Source organism: Pygoscelis adeliae, unplaced genomic scaffold (genome assembly GCF_000699105.1).
Source record: "Pygoscelis adeliae isolate BGI_AS28 unplaced genomic scaffold, ASM69910v1 Scaffold218, whole genome shotgun sequence".
NCBI lineage: Eukaryota > Metazoa > Chordata > Aves > Sphenisciformes > Spheniscidae > Pygoscelis > Pygoscelis adeliae.
Genome location: NW_008825433.1, coordinates 5,870,860 through 5,893,305, shown reverse-complemented (window position 1 = coordinate 5,893,305; position 22,446 = coordinate 5,870,860). Strand labels below are relative to the sequence as shown.

The following is a 22,446-nucleotide window of genomic DNA, read 5'->3' as shown; positions in this document are numbered from 1 at the left end:
TTCCTTCCTTTTCACCTTCCGTCTCAATCCTGTGTGTAGTAAATTTTAGAACACAAAGCCTAACATCGAACTGTTGCTAGCAGATTATTTACAAACACCTGGCATACACATAACAGGCATGGGCAACTCTGTGCCGGATTTGCATATTCAGGCTGTGCAACCCTTTTGACAGATTAGCTCTAACTTGCACTTTAAACGCCTACAGAAGTGATTCCTTTGTGATAGCTGTTACTCAGTATCTTCTGGGGCTTGATGTTGGGGGGTTTTTTTGGTACCTAGGTAACATCGTGACCAGGCACTGTAAAAACAATGAGATGTTCTATCTGCATGCTCAGTTATCTGCAGGTCAGTGAAACTCAACTGGCATGAAAAATTAATACAAACATGACCAAAAAGTGTGGAGAGAAAGAACAGAAATTGAACCAAAGGGACTGATCCCATGGATATCAGACAGAAGAGCCAGAGCAACATAAAGTTCACCTCAGCTCCCTGAGTTACATAACCTAGACCTTTAGATTCTTTAAAACTGCTCCAGTACAATCCTGTCCTGGCCTAGCAGGGTTTAGCCCTTCTGCCACCAAAAATCCAGGTCAATGCCCAAAGCTCAAGTACTGTCTTAAGGAGTAATATCAAGGAGACGACTGGGACAAACAACTGCTTGAACTTGTGCATGGCAGTACTTGAATCTAATGAATGCCTGAAAACATACCACATTACTTTCTGAAAAAACACACCACAGTACATCTCCCTCATGTTCCCTTTTCAGTTTGACTGCTCAAGTATGGCTGCAAGTAATGAAGACCAGCACCTGATACCTAATAGGATCAAGGCAGGCAGTTCTTTAGTGATCTTGCTATGCCTTTGCTCAGCTGCTACACTCTGGAAGCATAACTGACTTATTTTATTACAGTTAACAAGAAGATTCCTATCACTTCTCTTGAAAACAACTGTCAATGTTATTTTTCAGTTTGAGCTCAGAAGCTCTCCACTGATGCATTGCCATGAGATAGCAGCCTGAAGACTTACTGTGGAATTTCCCAGTGACAGAACAGCTTTCAGTACTGTGTTGTTTCACCAGAAAAATTCCTCACTGCATTTTGTTAATATTCAAAATGGTATCTATTTCTGGGAATTCCCTGATCTAGAGCACAAGGGCTCTTTCTTTTTTAAAACTTCTAATTTAAAATCATTAAAAGCTCTGTCAGTGACTAACTGGAATGTCTCAGCTACTTAATTTTATTTGCAAGTGCAGAGAGGTCAAACTGCGGCTTTAAGTATTGCAACAAAAATCTGCTGGATGGAGTCAGTGTAAGATACCAAGTACCTTAGCCACTGCCAAGTTCCAAACGGAAGACAAGGGCAGTGTGTGTCCTGGTATCTGTGACCCTGTACCTACACCAAAGCTTCACCCGGTTCTTCAGTACCCGTTGCTCTGGAAAACTACGATGTACTCACATGGCATCTGCAAGCAGTGCTGGAGGACGGATAACAAATAGGGATAGGCGTCTGTGTGCTTCAGTCTCTTCTTGATCAACTCAAACATCTGTGAGGCACTTTTTGTATCAATGTGGATCTGAAGTGAGAGAAGGTAGTGAAAGAACAAGTGAGAGAAAAACCATGCACAGTGAAAGCCTGACTAACTGTGAAAGATCTGATCAACACAGAGACAGGCAAATTTCCAGCAGCTGGGAACTCTACAGTCTCCTGCAATGTCCTGCTGCAAGTTCTAGTGAGGAGCAGGCACATGGTCTTTGAGACCAGCATTGCCATCCCCACTCCGGTATGGAAAAGATCCCCAAAGTAAAGGGCTAGAAAGGCGGGAGGCATGCAAAGCCACCAACAGCTGTTCTGGAGCAAGCAAAACATTTGAGTCCTAAAAAGTGGTGGCACAAATAGTAGAAGCTAAACTAAGCAGGAAAGGGCTTGTTGTTCTGTATTGGTGTGTGGCAAGAGCTTGTCATGAAGAAAGAGGAAACTATAACTATTCTGGACCCTACAGCCTCCTACTATTGCTAGAGGTTGTGGAAACTGTCCTTGTTTTATGCTCATCTTTAAAATCCACCCAATATAAAATACTGATCCTCTCCCACAGGCTCTGAGGTTACAGTCTTCAGGAGAGTTTCCTGTAATCTTGGGAAAAGTATCAGAGAAGAGCCCAAGCTTCACCCATGGTCCTGTAAAGGGAATGTCTGAAACTGGAATGCATCTGGATCATCAGGACTGAGAACATGAGAGCAGGGTTGGGAACCTCCTCCACTCCTGAACCTTCAGCCAAACAAAAGAAAGACGACTTTGTCAAAGACACTTGGCAGAAGCCCTGTCTGTGATCATTGTTTTCATTGTTCACACATCACAGATCCCCTACTTGCTAAATGAGAAACAGTGAAAACAAGAGCACCAGCCACTCTCAGCACCCAAGTCAATCATTGTTTTCAGGGAACACAAAGGGAAGTTGCACCAAGCATCCAAAGTGGATGTTCAGCTTTGCCAAGTTCAGGTACTCCAGAGAAAAACTTACCAGGTCAAACCGCTTGGCAAGTTCCAGGTCATCTTCATTTCTGACCATCTCAAAGAAATCTAAGTGCCTAAGAGAAAACAGAAAAACAAACCAAACAAAACCTGCCAATGTTCACGGCATAATTCAGACTTAAACTAAGTGTGTCACTACAGGAGCAGCCACACCTCATTTCCAGCTAGAACACTTGGAAATTGGCAAGCCTTTCTTACATGAAGTGCTGGGATAGGTATGCAAGGCAACTCATGGGGGTCAGTGACAGGCCAAAAGGAATGGCTGGCTGAGGCATACCTGCTCTTCAATCCTTGTGCTAAGTCACTGTGTTGAGGGAAGGCTGCTAAAAATAAACATAAAATAGGAAAGGGATATTCTATTTGTGATTAATGCAATGCCTGCAATGATAACACATTTCTAAAAAGTCCATGCCGTACTTGTTAACCAGATATTAGACCATTAACAAGTAGTTTCTTTTATGTGGTGGAGCAGAGATGCATTCAGTGGATTAGTTAAACAGCAGAGCTCACAGCTGTCTTTACATTTGCCTATTGATGAGCACAGCAGCACGCCTCTGTCGGGATCTGGGGGACCTGGTGAGTTGCACATTTGACCATGGCATCTGGACTTCTCTTGCATGGAGACCAAAGCACAGCAAATGATGTGGAGAAAGGCTGTGGCACGTTCCCCTGTACAGACCTGGCATATAGTCTATGTAATCCAGGCATCTGGGATCCTCTCAAACCTCTGTGATAATTCTCATCACTGTAACTTGTAAGATCCAAAAGCACCCCTAAGCCCCTCCTAAACACTCCTGGTCACTGACCGAGGAACGGGGCAGTCCTATTGCCTATAGAACAGATTCTCTTCTTGGTTATAATGTTGTAGATCAAAAGTAACATTACTGGTTCCAGCTCTGCAGCAAACTGTAGACACATACAACTGCACGCAGTCTTTCCCTGTGACATTAATACACAGATATATGCCTCCACCTGCTCAAAGGTGTGAGGCCACTCTTTATGACAGGCAGCTGGTGCTAACCTGGTGCTTATGCAGAATCTCAGGCACATTATATTTGCCCCCAGGGATAGGTCTATCACCCTATAGCAGCTCCTGACAGTGGATGCTTGAGAAAACAGTGCCTTGAAAGCTGCAGGCATAGGCCTGATCCATAGGTTTTTCACCATGTGCTTTGGCAAACTTGACACTTCTATCTAGGAAATCCCAGATATCAGATACCCACAAATCAGCCCTGCTCTGTAGGAAGGGACTTGGAGTAGCAGAGAGTAAGGGACAGCAGCACGTCAGTAGGTCATTGCCTCTCCACAAAGCTTAATGTGGCCACAGGAGAAGGTAGACTCCCACAGCTGCCTGCTCTTACACCTTAAAATGCTTCATTTTGCTAAGCAAAGGGATTTTACCAGACTCCTCATTGGTTCACCAGTCTTCTAGCTTCTTGAAGTGTCTCAGTCAAATTTTTCATATTGTTTACTCCAACCTTATTTCAGCATGTGGCTTCGTGAAGGGTATAATTTAAGGTCATTAGTAGCTTCAATTACTGTGGCAAAATATGGAATTGCTAGTGGAGAAAGCACTTATTATCCCTATAACTTTTTACACAGTAATTTGAAGGTGCCATTCAGTGTTACATTTTGTGCAGTAGCAGGGCTGTTTGAAGATGCTCCTTGTTATTCTCTCTTGCCCCCTTGGCATCTCTACCCCTTCGCCCACCGCAGGTCCCCCTTCTCTCATAGTTATGCCAGTGCCACTGTTTGGGAGGTTGTGGTACAAGCTAGATCACAAAAGAAAAACCTTGGAAACTCAGAATCTATGCTTTGACCACACATACTCAGTCTCAATGAAGTCAATGAACTACTGGCTTCCCTCCCTCCTACCGGGACAGGATTTTGCTCCAGTTTTGCTATGAGAGAAAAAGAATTAGAACATTGTTTTTTGTCATTCTGATTGCCATCCCCAGCTTAGAAGAAAAGCAATTCAGAAACTCCTTGCCACAGCTACTGCCAACTTAGTATGTATGTTTACTACTTCATCTGCTGATTTTAATTTTAAGGGCAAATCTCCTTTTTGTCTTTAAAGGGAGTCTGTTTTAGAGAGAGACAGAGACAGCTTTGTGCTTAAATCTGAAACCCAAATGGAGAAGAGTTTCTAAGAACTCTTTCAGTTGATCAATAATTGTTCTCAGAAAACATCTTACCTGTCCAGTGTGGCATTCTCATGTCCTCTTAGCTTGTCAATGACGGGTTGAATTCCCAGCATTAGAAACTCATATCGTAGGTGTAATCGGAACTCCAAATTGTCCTTAAAAAGTGAGGGAAAACCGTTATTAGGTTCCAAAAGCTTTTAATCACATTAAAAAAAAATACTTAAAACCCCAGTTCTTCCCTTTTTAATATCCTCTATCCTGACACCAAATTCACAGGATTATTAATTTCAGTAAAGTAAAAAAAAAAAATTAATGCTTTTGCCTCTGTTTCCCTTAAAAATGCAGTCCTCATTTACCTACAATGAGTCCTGCATACCCAGTCAGAAGCACACTCCACGTTGTTCCACAAAGAACAAAAATTATTAGTGTTTGTCCTGCTAGTCCATTAGAGGTCTGCCTCCTGCTTACAGATGAACAGTACTGCAGTCTTCCTCCTAGTTTTTGTTTCTTTGTCATAAAATCGCCATATGCTCTGGCAAACTTGACACCTATTCAGTGGGATGTTACAGGACTGCTGCATATAGAGACAAATACATTGCCAGACAGAGCTCTTATGAGCTTGTTGTCTGTTGTGGTTTAACCAAAAAAAGAAAAGCCAATGTAACAAAAGTTACACTTTTAATGAAACAAAATCAGTTTAATCTATCCTCCAGACTCAAAAGAAAGTCTTGTTAATGAAAGAAAAACAACAAACTGTCTTTTCTGAAATGTCTCCCTTTGACGTTTTTAAAATTAAAACACTTTGAGTTTGGCTTTGAGTCAAAACAACATTTCGAAACATTTCTGAAGGTAAACTAAAATGTTTTCTAAAAGGCTGAAATCAAGAGGTAAATGCTTTGCAGTTCTTTAAAAACAAAACAAAACAAAAAAAACAAAACAAAACAAAACCAAACCCAAAGCAATCATTCCAGTGCAAGTAGTCTATGTTATATTAGAAGAGGCTGGGAATGAAATAATATGGAAGACATTATAAGACTGATAATAACAATTAAGCATTATTTTCCACAAACTAAATCCACTCAATAACACAAGATATGTGACTTAATCTACTAACCATTTCCAAGGTAAATTAATTCAAGCATAACATTTTAGAAGGAATTTCCAGGGCAGTGACTCACCTCACCAGCACCAGCATTCAGAACAGCATTGATAAAGGACATGATGGCTGTTTTGAGATTTACTTCATCTCGGTATCGCCCCATGCTTCGGTCTAGCTCGTTCAACAATGTCTGAAACAGAACAGCAGGCTGGGTTAGAGGATATAATCTAATTTCTTGCACCATTTTGCATACTGTTCATGGGATAGACACACAGTCGTCTTTTGATTTGCTACATATTTGCTTAAAGAAATAATTTTTTCAGACAAGATTGTTAGCAATTGTGGGCATGCCACAATAAAGAAATGAAGAATAGTGATAGGAATAAAATGCCCACCTGATCCTAATGAAAAAAAAATAGTTTTTTTTTTAAACAAGTTATTATTTGAGAAAAAGCAGATGCCCTTTATAGTTCCTACCAACACGATCTAGGAAAGCAGCAGAATTATGTCCTTCCTAGTCAGTTAACTCTGTATGGCGAATATGACAGGGAGTTTATACATGCAGAAAAATAGCATCAGATTCATACATCCTTTCTACATACATCACTCAAGTAATTTTCATTATTTTCTTGGGTCTCAGCAGGATAGATTGTACTTATGTATACAGGGGGAGAGAGTTCTAAAGAGAAGCTGTCTTTTGAGGAATAAAACCTATATGTAGACCTTGGAAGATTTCTCCTTGTTCCTTCACTTACAACCATTTGACATGAAACAGACAATTACCTACCTCTTGGTAAGCTCCTATCAGGGATTTGCAAATAACAGGAATGTCCCCTGTGCATACAGCTCCAAAGCTCCAAGGTGAATTACACAGCTCCACGGGAAGTGCAGTTAAGTTCCAGTTTCCTTGTTACAGAATCATAGAATGTTTCCTTGTTACAGAATCATAGAATAGTTTGGGTTGGAAGTGACCTTTAAAGGTCATCTAGTCCAACCACCCTGCCGTGGGCAGGGACATCTTCAGCTAGATCAGGTTGCTCAAAGCCCCGTCCAGCCTGACCTTGAACATTTCCAACGATGGGGCATCTACAACTTCTCTGGGCAACCTGTTCCAGTGTCTCACCACCCTCATTGTAAAAAAATCTCTTCTTTTTAGCCAACCTAAATCTAGCCTCTTTTAGTTTAAAACCATTACCCCTTGTCCTGTCACTACATGCCCTGGTAAAAAGTCTTTCTCCGTCTTTCTTATAAGCTCCTTTATATATTGAAAGGCTGCTATAAGGTCTCTCCGGAGACTGTATGTCTCCCTATTAACCAAATAGCAGGGATATTTAGCGTTCAGGGGGTATTTAGCACAGAAATGCTTTTGATCTAATCTCTACATACTTACAGATATTTCACCATAATCTTGTGAACATCAGGAGACAAAGGAGAAAAAAGACTAGACAAACAACATCGATAGCCTGTGCCTTACACAGTCTATTTAGGACTAATTCCACTTGAGTATTTACCAAAGAAGTTATATGTAGAAACTGATTAGCCATGAAAGCAACTCTACGTTTAGCTTTGTGTTGATGACCATGAATCTTCTCTTCAGAATCTTCTCTGATCAGTTCATAATTCCAAGAATGATTTTCCTTACTGGAAGTGTAACAAATTCCACTTGAGATCTGCCAGTTCAATTGTATCTGTCTCACTCCAACGTTAATAATAAACGCCCCACACTCATATATTTGTTTTGCTGATGCACTAGAAAAGACAGAATTCTTTTTACTCTTCCCAAGAAGCTTTGGCCATAAAGGGAGAATGAAGACAAAAATAACTTTTTAGTGTTCAGCTCAGCAGATCCATCTAAATAATATTTTGAAGCTATGATGCTGAGTAAGGAAGTTCATTTTCCTTTAGTCAGTATTCTGTCCCTGGCTACTGAAAGTGTTCATTCATAGCAAAATCTTTCCTGTGCTAGTCATCAGTTTCATAGGTCTAGCTTGTTTCTTGTAGAAAATGGACATCACCACGGAGATATGCCTCGAGAAACAGGGGGAATATCCTCCTGTGCATTCCCCAGGGGAAAGAATACCCCCTGGGCTTCATGCAAACCCTTTGCTTGTTTTTGTGTAAAAATCTTTTGATCTATCATACACTGCTACTGACACCTGTTCTTATATCTGAGCATAGCATGTTCACTATCAAGCAAGCTTGATTTCATAAACTCCTTTTTCTTGCATCTTCTAAATTGCCCAGCTGGCACTCGCAAATGTCCCTACTCCTGGCATGTGAACTTCCATCACATCCATGATTTCCCAGTAGTTATATTACGGCCAAATACCAACCCTTCCCCCATTTTGTTAGAAATGGGAATGAGTCTTACAGAAAAATATATGAAATGCCCTACTGAGTCAGACTGCTGGTCAGTCGAGTCCATCATCCTATCTCTGACAATGACAATAGGACACTATTTAACAGGTCTTTAAATTCACCAACAAACACAACTCTTCAACTTGACAAATAAGCAGAAGTGAAATAAATGAGAGAATTTAGTTCTGTTACTGACAGATTTGACACTGAAATCCAAAGCACGTGTGTCTTCTTGGAATAATTTAAGTAGCCATTACTACAGAAGTATCAAAACCAAGGATGGTTTTGCTGCTTTTCTTCAGAGGCCTCATTCCTACCACATATTCTTACAGACTTTTACGAACATGCTAGACTCTATGCAACAACATATCAGATACAGCATCCAGACAGGTTGAAGGATGTTAACAAAAGTTTTCTATCCCCCATTTCAGAACGCTGGACTAGGACCAGAATGCAGTGGGGGCCAAGCCAAATTCAGGGCAAGAAAAACAAAAACTCTGGGTTGCACTAAGCTAACTGAAGAGCAGCACATCTTCATGTGATTGTTCAGCTCTTGAAGGAAACTCTATAAGTTCATGCAATTCCTAAAGATCAGAGTCTACACCCACACACTGTGGCCGAACTCCAATATCTCCAACCCTTTGCAAATGGCTGCGGTTCAAGTCTTCACTTGAACATTTCCTGTGAAAAAGATTTCACCACACCTCTTGGCAGCCAGCTCTGTGGCCCAATTGATCTTATGGTTGTAAAGGTTTTTCCTACTATTTAAGCAAAACTTTCCTCACTTAATCCCATTATTCCTCATCACTGACATCCAGTAGGGTTTCATTCAATCTGCAGCAAACCTCAAAAGGCTTTGGATGAGCCCTGAGGGGAAGGAGCAAATCAAGTGGGAATACAGGATTTTAATTTGTTCCTTGTTAGCTCCTCTACTACAATTCCAAATTGATCAGATTTCTCCCTACAGATTATGGTCCGTACTGATGGTGTTTAACACAAACCAGGCAAGGGGGCTCTGGAAGGAATGCTCCCAATCTCCACCTTTTCAACTGACAATGTCAAGCTTCCTTTATTCCTTCACCTCAAGCTTCAAATTTTCTAGCAGCATTAAGGAAGAAAACGAGAGTGTTCTGCCCAAAGCAGCCCAGTTAATATTTTCATTGGCAAGTGAAATCAGCTCCTTTCAGACAGTATCTAACACCTAGGTTCTCTCAAGACTAAAAGGAAAATTATTTCTCCCCACAGGGGTCCCCAGCTGGGTGGGTGTTTCAGACAGCAAACTAGGCTGGAAGGGCACTGGAACATCCTGATATACTTTTCTGGGCCAGTACAGCATTATGACTTTGCAACATTAGTTTGATTCAAAATATGGCATGTTAAAAAGTACAACATGTTACAATATCATAACACAATGCATTCACTCCACAGAAGAAATGAGGGGAAGCAGCAAGCATAACAATAACCAGAAAGGCAACAGCTTAGGGAAGAGTAAGATTGTGTCCCCTTCACAAAGGAAACCAGTCATAAATAGGATAATGCAGACATAAATGACACTGAAATCAGAGACTCTTCTTTCTCAATTTTCATAGCATTTTAGAAACCTCCATCTTCACAAGAAAAGCACCTAAGAAATTCAAGATAAAGCAACGTTTTCATGGTCACACAGTGAGCCAGTGACAGAATTACACTAGTACCGATTTTGAATACATCAGATGGAAAAGAATCCCAGCAAGGATACCAAGGGCTCATCTTCCTAATTCTACATTTCTGCTTTAAGGGTTTATTGTCTGGCTTTCCAATGTTTTCTTTCACCTCTCTTCTTTAAGGGGCAGAGTAGAATTTGTAGGCAAAGAAGCATATTTCAAACAAAAATTGGATGAAGAAAAGACTGAGATTTTCCGGATTGCCTCAGGAAGGAGATTGAAGGCATGCCTTTATATTATTGTGGTATTTGAGTAAAGATGGAATACTACTCTGAAGAGGACAGTTTTCAAAGAATATCTTAAGAGAAACTGCAGACTGCCTGTTGGACATTAAAGGGAGTTATTCCAGGCAGAAGGGCAGTGTGAAAGAAGGGTCAAAGATTAAAACAGGCAAAAGGATCAGCCCAGGCAAGAAGCTGCGACAAATGTGAGAAAGTAGGATTAGCCGCAATATAAATTCAGACACAAACATAAAATATAGAATCTTGTTGCAAGTGCCAAGACAAAGATCGTCCTGATAGACCTGTGAACACATTGAACAGTGGAGATATAGGGTGAAGTTGTAGTGCTAAAAGGCATTCGATAGAAGGCTGAAGTCTCAACAAAGAAGAGTAAGTTCTGGAGAATCTCCCATAGCTTTAAAGTGACTCCTCTCTGAAGTTAAGGACTAGATTGATAATTGCACTCAGTAGAAGAAATGCTGGCAATTTAGAAAGAAGCAATATCTTACATCAGATTTTCCACACAGAGCAAAATATGACATTTTGTTAAGTTAAGGAGATATCCCTTTATATTCATAAAAGTTCTAGCTATATTTTCTATTAACTTCAATTAAAAAAAAGAACACATCAAAAAGCAAGGACATCCTTTCCAAAACATTTCAGCACAACTTGATTAGTGGTCTTCAGTTGGTATGACCTAGTGGAATTTAGTTAAATTAATTGGGATTACAAGCGTTTATATCACTCAGGAATCTTACTGTAATTTGGATTTTTACTTTAGATACACTAGTATAAAACCACAAGTTTCCTATTCAAATAGTAGGAGTTATAGTGGGAACAAGCCAATGCAAGTTTAGTAAGAACCATATCTTAAGTCACAGCTTTTCTTCTCAACTAATTCACCAGTTGCTGGGTCCTCTGACTACTTTTGGCTAGCTGTGCCACGTAGCAAGAGTTGCGCTTAGAACACTGACCAGCAATAACTTCTGACATTCAACAAAACATGCCATGTTTTATGTTACCGTGTTAAATATATGATCTCTACATCACTCCACCACACTTGAGCATGTGCAAATCGGAAATAATCAGTGTTCCAATCTAAAGTTGTCAGCAGCAAGTTATGCATGAGCTCAAGTTTTAGATGGTTGCCAGTAAATAATTCTGAACCTCTCTTCCTCCTTCTTGCAAAGAGGAATGGAAGTAGAACCATGTACCCCAAAATTTTATTCACCATGATATTCCTCTGCAAGAAGGGGAAAAAAAGAAAACAATTTGTGTTGGGGAAAAATAGATCTGGAACAGTGTTTCTTACATTTACCTCCTGATTCCTCAAAGTATATAGTGCTGGCCACCACAAATGATATGGGGAGAATGGGACACTTAGATCTACTGCAATCTGCAAGAAGGAAAACTAAATCCAAACATATAGTGTACAAACAAAGTGCCAGCTTTCATAGATGAGGAGGGATAAATTGACAGCGAGGTGGCTGAAAGGGATGAAGAATATTATCAACCACTGTTGTCAGGAAGGCAACTTAAGGAAGAGCAAGAATTGCGCTGATGTCAGAGGTCAGCATTACCTGTAAATTATTTATTGGACATTCCAATAAAAGTGAGCTCAGTACAGTTTCCACAAAGCCCTACACTTTTTACTTCACAAGAACCGAGTTTGATTTCCAAAACTGAGAATCTGAAATTATTCTCCTCTTAGGTATTGTGTCTCTAATTTGGCCACAGTCTTACGGAGCTAGATCTAGAGAAAGACTGAGCAGCGCCTTTACAGTTCCCAGCTTTCCTTTTTCCACCCCCATTAGAATCAGTCTGCAATAACGAACCACACAGCCAAAGGAATAAATTCCTACTCTGCACATTCAAAGTATGTTTCTCCTGTTCCTACAGTTTAGTTCATTTTTCATTACTTTTCACAAAAAGAATTCTCGTTTCTTGGTTCTGCCAAATCCCCAGTTGTGGGGTATCATTTTCAACATAACAGTGATTAAGTGTGGCCAGTCAAAGTCAACCTAAAGCTGCAAGCTCTAAACTGTTCGGACACTTCAATACACTGAGTGATGCTGCTAGTTACTCAGGCTACAGAAAACACATCCCCAAAAAAGTTCAGTTTGAAACCTGAAGGATCTCCTCAGATATTTGCAAAGTCTGGGTTACAAAGATTACACTCAGGACTAGGATAAAAAAAAAAAAGGCTTTCATTGACTTTAATAGTACACCACACCTTTGAAGTTTACAGTAAAGTTGTAAGATAAGCGTTGTCAGCTCATCCTTTTCTTAAAATGGCGTCTCATAGCCAAGTTATAGTGGATGCTTCTCTTAATAATGAGCTGCAAGACTGTTCTGAGACACAGGTGTGGGAGGGCAAGAGGCAAAGAGATACAACACTCTCTTAACTGACAAGTCCTAGAGTATCAGACAACCTTCCACTAAAACGTAAGGAAGACCATGACCACATTTGTTTCATCAGCATTTAAAAAAATCCCCAGTCTCTCTGTAAGAAGAAAATATCTGAAGATGGATGAGGAATGTCTTTGGATGAACCCTTACCTCCTCAAAATTAAACTTAAGCTATTGTTGTGTGTAGCAGGAAATCCCATTCCAGCATCTAGACACAAGTGTTAGAAATTGCAAACAAGAATGCATCCTTTTGCTAAATCATTTTGGGGTTTGGGGGGTGGGGGGGTGGGGTCATTTTGTTTAAGAAAGAAAAAAGAGAGAGTATCCATTTATCTTTCATTTTTTCTCCAATGGGAAAGCATTTTGACAAAAGCAAGCATTTATGCAAAGTACTCTTTCATGAATGTGAGAGTTGATAAGCATCTGCAAATCATTACACCAGATTCCTCAAAAGGTCACAACAAGACCTGTGCTACCACACTCTGCCCAGCAATGACTTACCTCAGTTATTCGGTAAATTTTAAACCAATTAAAAAAAAAAGGAAAAAGAAAGAGAGCGAGGACCCAAAGAGGAGACATTGACTAAACTCAGCATCTATCTCCCATGTGGGCTTATTAAGCAGCCACTTGGCCAAGCAAGGATAAGTCAACACAGGACCACAAGTGGTGTCAGGGCTGTGAGTTACCACTGCTTTTTGCTGAGCATCTAAGGTTACCCCCACCTGTCTCCAAGGTATACAAGAATGTCAGATTAATTTAGGAAGGATTCTCCATTTCAGCTAATTACTAGAGAGCAGGCTGGATGGGGTAGTGCACATAGAAGGGTGGACCTGCCAACACCACATATAGGTGAATAGAATAGAATAGAATAGACTATTTCAGTTGGAAGGAACCTACAACGATCATCTAGTCCAACTGCCTGACCAATTCAGGGCTGACCAAAAGTTAAAGCATGTTGTTAAGGGCATTGTCCAAATGGCTCTTAAACACTGACAGGCTTGGGGCATCGACCACCTCCCTAGGAAGCCTGTTCCAGTGTTTGCCCACCCTCTCGGTAAAGAAATGCTTCCTTATGTCCAGTCTAAACCTCCCCTGGTGCAGCTTTGAACCATTCCCACGCATCCTGTCACTGGATACCAGGGAGAAGAGCTCAGCACCTCCCTCTCCAATTCCCTCCTCAGGAAGCTGCAGAGAGCAATGAGGTCGCCCCTCAGCCTCCTTTTCTCCAAACTATACAGGCCCAAAGTCCTTGGCCACTCCTCATGGGACATTCCTTCCAGCCCTTTCACCAGCTTTGTTGCCCTCCTCTGGATGCGTTCAAGGACCTTCACATCCTTCTTAAATTACGGGGCCCAGAACTGCACACAATATTCAAGATGAGGCTGCACCAACGCTGAATACAGTAGGATAATCACCTTTTTTGACTGGCTGGTTGCACTGTGTTTGATACACGCCAGGGTGTGGTTTGCCCTCTTGGCTGCCAGGATCTTGGCTGCCAGGACCAAGCCAAGATCTCCTGCATCCCAGACTCAGGTCTGAGTCACAGTCAGTGAATCCCATAGTGCATTCAGTCCTAACAACAAACATTGGCAGCTACTGTTCATGAGCACAGACTGTTTCCCCGTTCACTTTTACAATCATAGCTCATTGTAGCCCAAAATCCACTGATGCATTAGCTGAGGAGGAGGCAGGAGATAATGGCTAACAGAAACCAGGATCCAGAGCCTGTTGGCCCAACACCACCCTTATCATTTCACCTAAGAATGAATAGTAAATGGGTGAGGTTACCCCAAAATTTAGGAGCTACAGCTTCATACACAGCAACAGATTCTGTTATATCTTTTTGTAAAGGTGCTCAGTTCACTAGGAAGAGGAACGTTATAATAGCAGCCAGCAGTATCCACAATAAAAGCCTGTCGATCTACTGACCTACCTCAAGGTCTCTGAGATTGAGTTTCCCTTCTGTGTTCTGAATGGGAGATACCTGAGCTAACAGTTGCTAAGTGGTGACAATTCACAACATGATTGCTAAGCGGCAACTGAAGTGCCTCCACTGTCCATTATTTAATCCACAACTCTTTTATTACTAAATTAAGGGCTTTAAAATCACGACAGAGGCTCCTGGAATTCTGTGGCTTTGGAACAAATGATTACCACCCTAGAAATGCCATCAGGTTAGAGTATGAACAGATTAACGGCTTTCATTTAACATAGCAAACCCTCATTTTAAAGTAAAATACAGGAGATTTTAAGGTAGCATTAATGACAAGCAATCAGGTCTTGAAAAAAAAAAATATATGCTGATAATCTATTTGAGGAAGAGCCCTTTCTAAAACAAAATGAGAAATATTGCCTTTTTACTACCTAGCAAGTTAGCAATACATGCACTGTAAAAATCACTCCCTGCAGAGATTCATCATACTGGGTATTTCTGGCAAAGTATCCTCCTTGTACCTGGAATCTTGTTCTTTCTGCAGCATAGACTTGATAGTGAAGCATGGCTTGCAGGACTTTCTTGTGACCATCTGGTACCAAGCAGACAGCCCCTAGGATCTCCAGCACAGCAATCTTGGTCTTAATGTTCTCAGTGCGTAAGCTCTGGGAGATGATGTTGATACTCTCTGGATGAGCCAGGACATGAGCCCGTCCTTGGGAGTTGTTCATCAGTGCCTTGATACACCCTATAACGGATGTGTGTATACGGCTCTCTGAGGTCTCATAGTCCATGCTCTTCAGGAAGTTCAGCAAACAGCTCAGGCCATCCAGCTCAATAAACCTGGTCACAAACCTGAAAAAAAAAAAAACAGGTAGGAAAAATAAGGAAAGCAGACCAAAGGCAATTTATTCAAAAGATACCGTATTATTCAACCCTACATCTGTAAAAGCTGGCTAGTTTTTAGCCTAAAGTTCACAGAATAATTCCCAGGTATTTAAGAAAAACAAAACAAACAAACAAAAAGGAGAGAAAACTGACTAGCTAATAATGGTGTCTCACATAGTTTCAGGGTAATTATATTCTATCACCTTATGACCCTACTCTTCGGTTGCTGTGTTTTGTTGCAGTTACCACCAAACACCTGCTGTGATTCACCCCAATAGTTGTTGCATTTTCAAGGCTGAACGGATTCTTTCAAATTGCTACATCTTACATACATGCTGATACACACAAGATACATTTTCATACAGACTCATCACCACACTTTTAACTATGAGTTCAGATTATCTTGAAAACCATTTTTGACTGAGGTCAAACTTTTAGCAATTACTTACAGGCTTCCACCTCCAGGAGTGGGTACACTGACAGGCAAACTCATTACCCACTGTGTCTGTCAGCTGTACTGACTTCACACTCTGTATATAGGATCTATACGCATAGGACAATATAAAGTTATATTTTAAAAGGTACATGTTCTTCAGTAAAAGGCAAAGCTCCTATAATGGCCTTGGCTGTTTTTTTGTTTGTTTGTTTGTTTGATTGTTTGTTTTTATTTTGAGGAAGTATGTTAAGGATGGAACAGGTCCACTGCAGTAGCAAAATGTACAGTAAAACCATCATAAATAGAGGAAATACAGAATTAATCGGTTACCAAATGACACACTGAAGACTGAACCTATAGTAGGACAGGTTTATTTTGACTATTGACATCACTAGAGTTCTGTTTCTACTGTATTCTACCATAAAATTTGCCTTTCTTCAGGTTAAGATTATGGAAACTGAGGATGAAAACAATATGGGAGAAAGTCCTTGGAAAAGTTTAAGGTTTTGTTGAAAACCAGGGTTAAAAAATCCACATGGGCCAAATTAGACCATGCAGACAGTCTCCTGCAGACAGACAAATCAATAGAAATGAATGGGATTATATAAGTCAGCTCAAAGCAATATTCTAGCAATGTTTCATTTAGAGTTCCCAGGCTTAAAAATGGGGATTCAAAGATACGAAAAGGGCTGCAAATAATTTCACTAGATCGCTTTGTTTACCTCCTGCCTCCTCTAACAGGTTGTTCAGGTAGGTGCACTTTTTTAGAATGTCTGAATGCAAAACCATGTGAATTACATTTCAGTTTTCAGTCTACCAAAATGTACACCAACAATAATATGTCCATGACCACACTCTAAACAGCATAATGTAGAAAGACACCTCAAACAAATGAAAAGGTTGTTAACAATTACCACCTGTGTAACAAATTAAGAATACCTAAAGTCTGTGTCATTTTGCTTTTATCCAGCCCCTCTTCCTCCCTGTTGGATACTTCCTAATGTGCTGCCTTTCTCTTTTCTGTCCTTAAGTGAGATGCTGTTCCTAATATGCATCAGTAATGGAAGCACGATACTGAAAGACTGAATTTCACTGGTCTCTGTTCATGTCTCTGCACCAGCAAGACAAACCTAAGCCATACATATACATCTCCTGGATAATATGGACTTGACATATGTATGGTCTTCTGGTGGTTACACCCCACACCACACAGAAATTTTCAGGGCCTACCTGAAAGTTATGCTTACTATGCTGATAGATTTGCCAACTTTCAGCTTATTTGGGCCAGCAGTTTGACCAGAAACATAGCAAAGCCTGGTGCTTTCAACAAAGTTTCAGTCTGAGGTTTGGGTTTTGTTCAACATTGAATTTCAAAGTGAATATCAGAGTAAGGGCAAGCACACACAGGAACACGTGTGCACCAAAAATGAAAACAAGGTTTAGTTGAACCCTGCTAAGACAATCTGCCAAGTTTCACACAGGTCTGATTGCACATTCTTTGGATGCATCATCTTGTCTACCCTAACAAATCGTAGGAGCAAAAGCCCCTCTGCCTCCAGGCCAGAGAGTGGGATCAACATTGTGCACCAGGAATTTCGTAAGTCACTCAAAGCAGTTTGTTATTTAAACTGATTATAGAAAGATTAAAACTCAGTTCAGTTTTTGTAATGCATTTAGCTGCTAGCATGCCAAAGACGACTGAAATAAGTGCATTCATGGCTAAAAGAATTGCTGCTAAGGATGTATTTGGAACCAAAATAAGCACAAACTCAACTTGTTACCAAACAATGTGATGCCAATGACTTCTGAGCATTTCTCTAACCCTGCCAAAGAGCAGAGTTGCTCTTTGCCTCTGCTATGGAGGGACTAGTTTAAATTCTCCTGCTCCTCCTCGCCTCCAAAGTTCAGTTCTATGAATCCATCCTATACCTTAGCTATTCCCTCCATCTTTTAGGGGAGAGGGAAAAAAAAAAAGGCAAAAAAAAGCTGATGTTTTGCTGTTCTTTTCAGTTCCAGGGCTGAGAGAAGACTTAAGATGGATACCTTTCTGAAGATATGGAATTCTATCGACAAAAGAAAACATTCTGAAGAAGCAGCTGAACAAAGGGTCCCTTAAACATACTTTCAGATGGAACACCTGGTCTTATGACAAGACATACAAGACAATACAACCTTCATCTATTTAGCCTGCTCTGATGACCATGTGAAAAAAATAATAAATGCACAAAAGTCACATTGTCCCAATTAAGTACAATCCCTTACTAAATTCACTGGCAGAGCAATTTTTCTGGGACTGTTTGGATGAGGTCATTCCAAAAAGGAGGCATGCACAGGAAAGTGGTGTGTGTCACAGACCTTGATTAGTGACATAATTTAAAACAATGTCGGGATTTTCCTGTACTCTTGCTAGTCCAGAGAGCAAACAGTAAGCTGCATTACTCAATAGGAAGCAAAACCAAGTACCTTCCCATTTCAGCTGACATCAGAAGCAGGAATCAAATTATGATTTTCACCTTCCCTTTCCAAAACACTTAGTTCACTGTTCTCTGGAAAAGCCAGAAATCATGCAAGAAGAAGATAAAGAAATGGCAATAGTTTCTGAGCCAACAGACACTCTCAGTATGAGAATTTGCTCGGTGTGAGCATGTATGTGGGGAGGTACGTATGTAACATCTGTACAGGAGAGAAAAAGAGGTGGGAGTTTAGCTGACAGGCTGAGAGCCATAATCCTCATGCTGTTTGGTGTTTGTGCATCTGTATGTCTGTATGTCTGTAAGCAGGGATGTGTGTGTGTATGTGCAAAGGCAAACCCAACTCATACAAATAAAGTACCTTCTTCCTCACAATATATACCTATGTAACTAACTGCCATCCTATACATCCTGTATGCTGCAAAATAAGGTCTTGTTCTAGACTGAAAGGTGTAAAGTGAGGCATATTTGCCAATGCATTCCGGCTAACACATTCAAAAACTCAAGTGTAAATAAAGCAGGGTGTGTTTTAATAGGTGCTAAACCAGCAAATTAAAGCCTAACCTCACCTCAGACTCTCACTTGACCAGTTTAGCTCACTTTAAAAGGCAGGGCGCCTCTTAGCCTTTCAAGTTTTAGAGAGTGCTGATCAGAACGAGTTAGCTAGCTCTAATAACAAACCTTTCATCCAAATGCAGATGCGGCACAGCCTAAGAGGTAATGACCCACTGATGGATTCCAAGTGTAGCTGGGGACAGCCTCCCTGTGAGGCTTGATTCAGCTCAGGAAAGACAGAAAGATCATATGCTGTGGGTGTGCAGAGAGCAGGATGTTCCCACCCTGTTAACAGCCAAGGCTACACTTCCCTGCAGCGTCAGTTTTTTAAGCAGGGGGCACACATGATCCTGACAACTACTGAACTGCTGAAAAATTCAGCATAATGGGTTTTTCTTGCTGGATGCATAAATGATCAACTCTAGTCAGCACTTGAATGCAACATGGCTAAATCAAAAAAAATAACAGGAGGTAAATCTGAGTTAAACAAAGGAGAAAAGCAGACAGTAAAGGGAGTTAGTGATGATTCAGACTACAGGAAGTATTTTCCTAGGGTTCCAAAAAGTGATTTTTTTTTCCAGTCCCTTGTAAGTTTTTACTTTTGCTGTACTTCTGAACCTCCATTTTTGGGCACTAAAATACCAAAAGAAAAGCTCTTCTCTCACTGCTTCTGTCCAACAGTTTGTCATCACACTTGTTTATAGTCATAAGTTCTTACAAACCTAAAAGAAAATGTGTTTCCTTACAAGATACAGATGTGGGGTTTTTGTTCTCTAAGGCTGGGGTTGTTCCTGCGTGCTGGGACATAACCTGGCTTTATTTATTTCAGGGCAGCTCCTAAATACCAGAACAAAATGCACTTGCTCAAAGGGGACCAACTAGCTGCCCAAGGATGCTTCTATCACCTTTTCTCCAAAAAGGAGAGGAACTTGAGTTTGGGTAGGTCTGCTTCAGTTTTTGTTGCTGTTAGAACTGGTGGGTTGGAATAGAGGGACAGATTAGTACCATTACTATGCATTTTCTACTAGAAGAGACACAGTTCTACAGTAAAATAAAACACAGAGCCAAACACATGCATTTTTCTTCTTTTGATTCCTCTAGATCAGAGAATTCAAGCTGAGGAGTCTATTGGTAAGCTGTCAGAGCCCCTGTGTACCCTACCATCACAAATGGATTCCAGATAGTTCATCCTATGTGAATTTAGGTCTCTCTTTTCTTCAGAGACTTGATGAACAGAAGTGGCAAGGAAAATAGGATTTGATGTCCAAATTCAACTAGAAAGACTAGTATTTTGAAGGCTTGGGTATCGTACTGCTTATGAGAGGGATTTGATGGAGCTGAGGGCCTCTCTACTGCAACCTTTCCATCAAGAAGAAATTGGCTTGTTGATCAGGCATTGGCATACAGCCCATTTGGCAGCTAACGAATTGAGTCGCTGGAAATTAGTTGAGACATAGGACTTAAGTCAAAATTTGGCTTGGCTTAACTATTTAAAAAAAAAAAAAGCCCCATAACCATCGCCAGTGAGTTAGAAGAGAACACTTTATAGGGCAGCTCATAGATGCTTGTACTGAAGCTTGTTAGGGTTATTATAAACAGATGAAGCAACACGCTGTTGTCAAGGGGATCCAGCAGAAGCAATATAGGTCTGAGAAGGAAAACCTTGCAAGGCTTTGAGCAAAAGACATTTCTCTTTCTTCTTCTCTATTGCCTTGCTCTCAACAAGGAGGCCGGGCTGTCCTATTCAAAACGATGGGGCAGAACAACCAATGGTGGCCACCAAAGTGTTTCAGCTGGACATAGCAGAGAGGTCTTGCTGCTGTGGCTATGCTCAGTGAAAGCTCTCTCTTTCACAGAGGAAGCATCAAACCAGCTCCACATTAATGTAATAATGTAATCGAGTCTCAACAGCACAGGACTTTGGTTTAAAATCCTTGTGAGAGTTGGGAGTTTGGCAATTGTCTTAACTTCCATTTTAACATAAAGTCCAGCTGCATTTTACTTTGTTCTCTGCTTTAGGACAGCGATAGACAGGATTAAACAGTCACTTACCCCTTGGGCTAGATCTCAGTATAGGCCACTGTTTCTCCACTTCCATGTTAAAAGCACTCACCCTAACCACATGCTAAAGTTACCAAAGCCTGATGAATCTTTATGCCTCAGAGGAGCATCAGAATCCAGTTTTGTGCTATCTTACAGCCTGTCACAACAGAAGGTAAAACACTGAGGTTTAAGCTGATGCACTCTACCTCATAGTTGCCATGAGGTGAGAAGCTGCATGCAGTCAACTTTTTAAACATAATGAAGGGGAGAAGCACAATCAGCACTCAGCTCTGCAAAAAGTCCTAGAAATATCTTCACTTCAAGTCAATGTAATTGCAATGCAAATTCTTTGAGACAATTTTTTGGGTTGTTTTTATTTATTTAATTAATTTGTTTGGTTTGGTTAGGTTCCCCCCAAAAAACCCCCTGTTTGATTAGGCATTATTGAAACTCTCTGAAACTATGATTTCAGCATAGTGTGGATGCAAAAACATTTGGCCTATTTTGGGCCCAATACAAAGACATTCAGAAACTTTTTGACGGAGTGTTTCCTGAGATCATCAACCATAGTTATCGCTTCTGCACAATGCTCTTCAAAGTGTTAAATGAAAAAGGTTTTTATGCTAGTTAGTTTGCTATTGTTCAGAGTTTTGATCCCAGAAAAACAAAGATGACCTTACCTTCAAAGGCACAGTACACAATAAAGTCTCAACATTTCTCTATGCCACAATTACACATAGAACAGGAAGAATGCCAAACCAGGTGATGTCAGATGGATTAGCTGCTTTGTACCAAACAGTTCACATTACTAAAGATAAGGGGAAGCCTGAATTCAAAGTTCAGAGTAGAGGCTGAGATTTTGCCCTACGTGAATCAAATTACATGGGACGTTCAGGGGACTATGAAGTCTAGAATCTGATCTTCATAGTCATTACCTGTGTTTGCACATATCTGCCACAGGTTTTTCACAGTAGACTTTGTCATTTATTCTCCTGAAGCTACATGGTTCAGCATTAGTGTGCCCTCCCAACTGGGAAGGTTCGGACCAGGGGACTGTAGGGCTCTGTGTGGATTGTCTGAAATATCAGAGAGGCTTGTGTTAGGTGAGACAATGAGGTTTCTGTTCTTGCCCCTCTTTCCTGTGTCACAACTGACCAAAGGGAGGCAGTGAGTTGTGATGAAAGATGAACAACATTACCTCATGGGCTGAGTCCGCAGAGCTGTCTTCAAGTCTTCAACTATTTTATTTTTCATTTCTGTTTCTTCTTCATCGAAAGCATATAGAGTCTGCATCTGTTCAGAAAAGAAGATGACAATCAGGAAAGCTTGGGCTGCCTGGAAGCTAAGAGACAGGCCAGGAATTATGAAAAACAACTATCCCATCAACCCATGCAGAGGTGCCTGCTGACCTCTCACCAGGAAAGCAGCGCCTCAGCTACAAAACTGAATCCAGATGAGGCTGCTCATGTGGACTGGCAGCAGCATACTGCTTTGCCACACTGGCTAAACTAGGGTTCTCAGATTACCCCCCAAAAATCATACTTGCCAGTATGCCCTCAGAAAACTGTACCTAATTTGGAACAGTGATCTGCTGTGGTGATCTATGGATATGTTAGGCAAAGTTTGTAGGGAGAGGTAATATCTTTTATTAGACTGA

General features: G+C 40.8%; 1 protein-coding gene across 1 annotated transcript in view; it reads right to left on the bottom strand.

The window, feature by feature from the left end:
* Window positions 1-22,446, bottom strand: part of DAAM2 (dishevelled associated activator of morphogenesis 2) — a 185,608-nt gene that overhangs the window by 47,762 nt on the left and 115,400 nt on the right. Inside the window, exons 5-10 of the mRNA XM_009331081.1 lie at window positions 21,988-22,082; window positions 14,918-15,251; window positions 5,852-5,962; window positions 4,725-4,828; window positions 2,519-2,585; window positions 1,456-1,573 (exon numbers count right to left, since the gene is read on the bottom strand). Coding sequence (XP_009329356.1) covers window positions 1,456-1,573; window positions 2,519-2,585; window positions 4,725-4,828; window positions 5,852-5,962; window positions 14,918-15,251; window positions 21,988-22,082 — 829 coding nt within the window. The remainder of the gene's footprint in view (window positions 1-1,455; window positions 1,574-2,518; window positions 2,586-4,724; window positions 4,829-5,851; window positions 5,963-14,917; window positions 15,252-21,987; window positions 22,083-22,446) is intronic.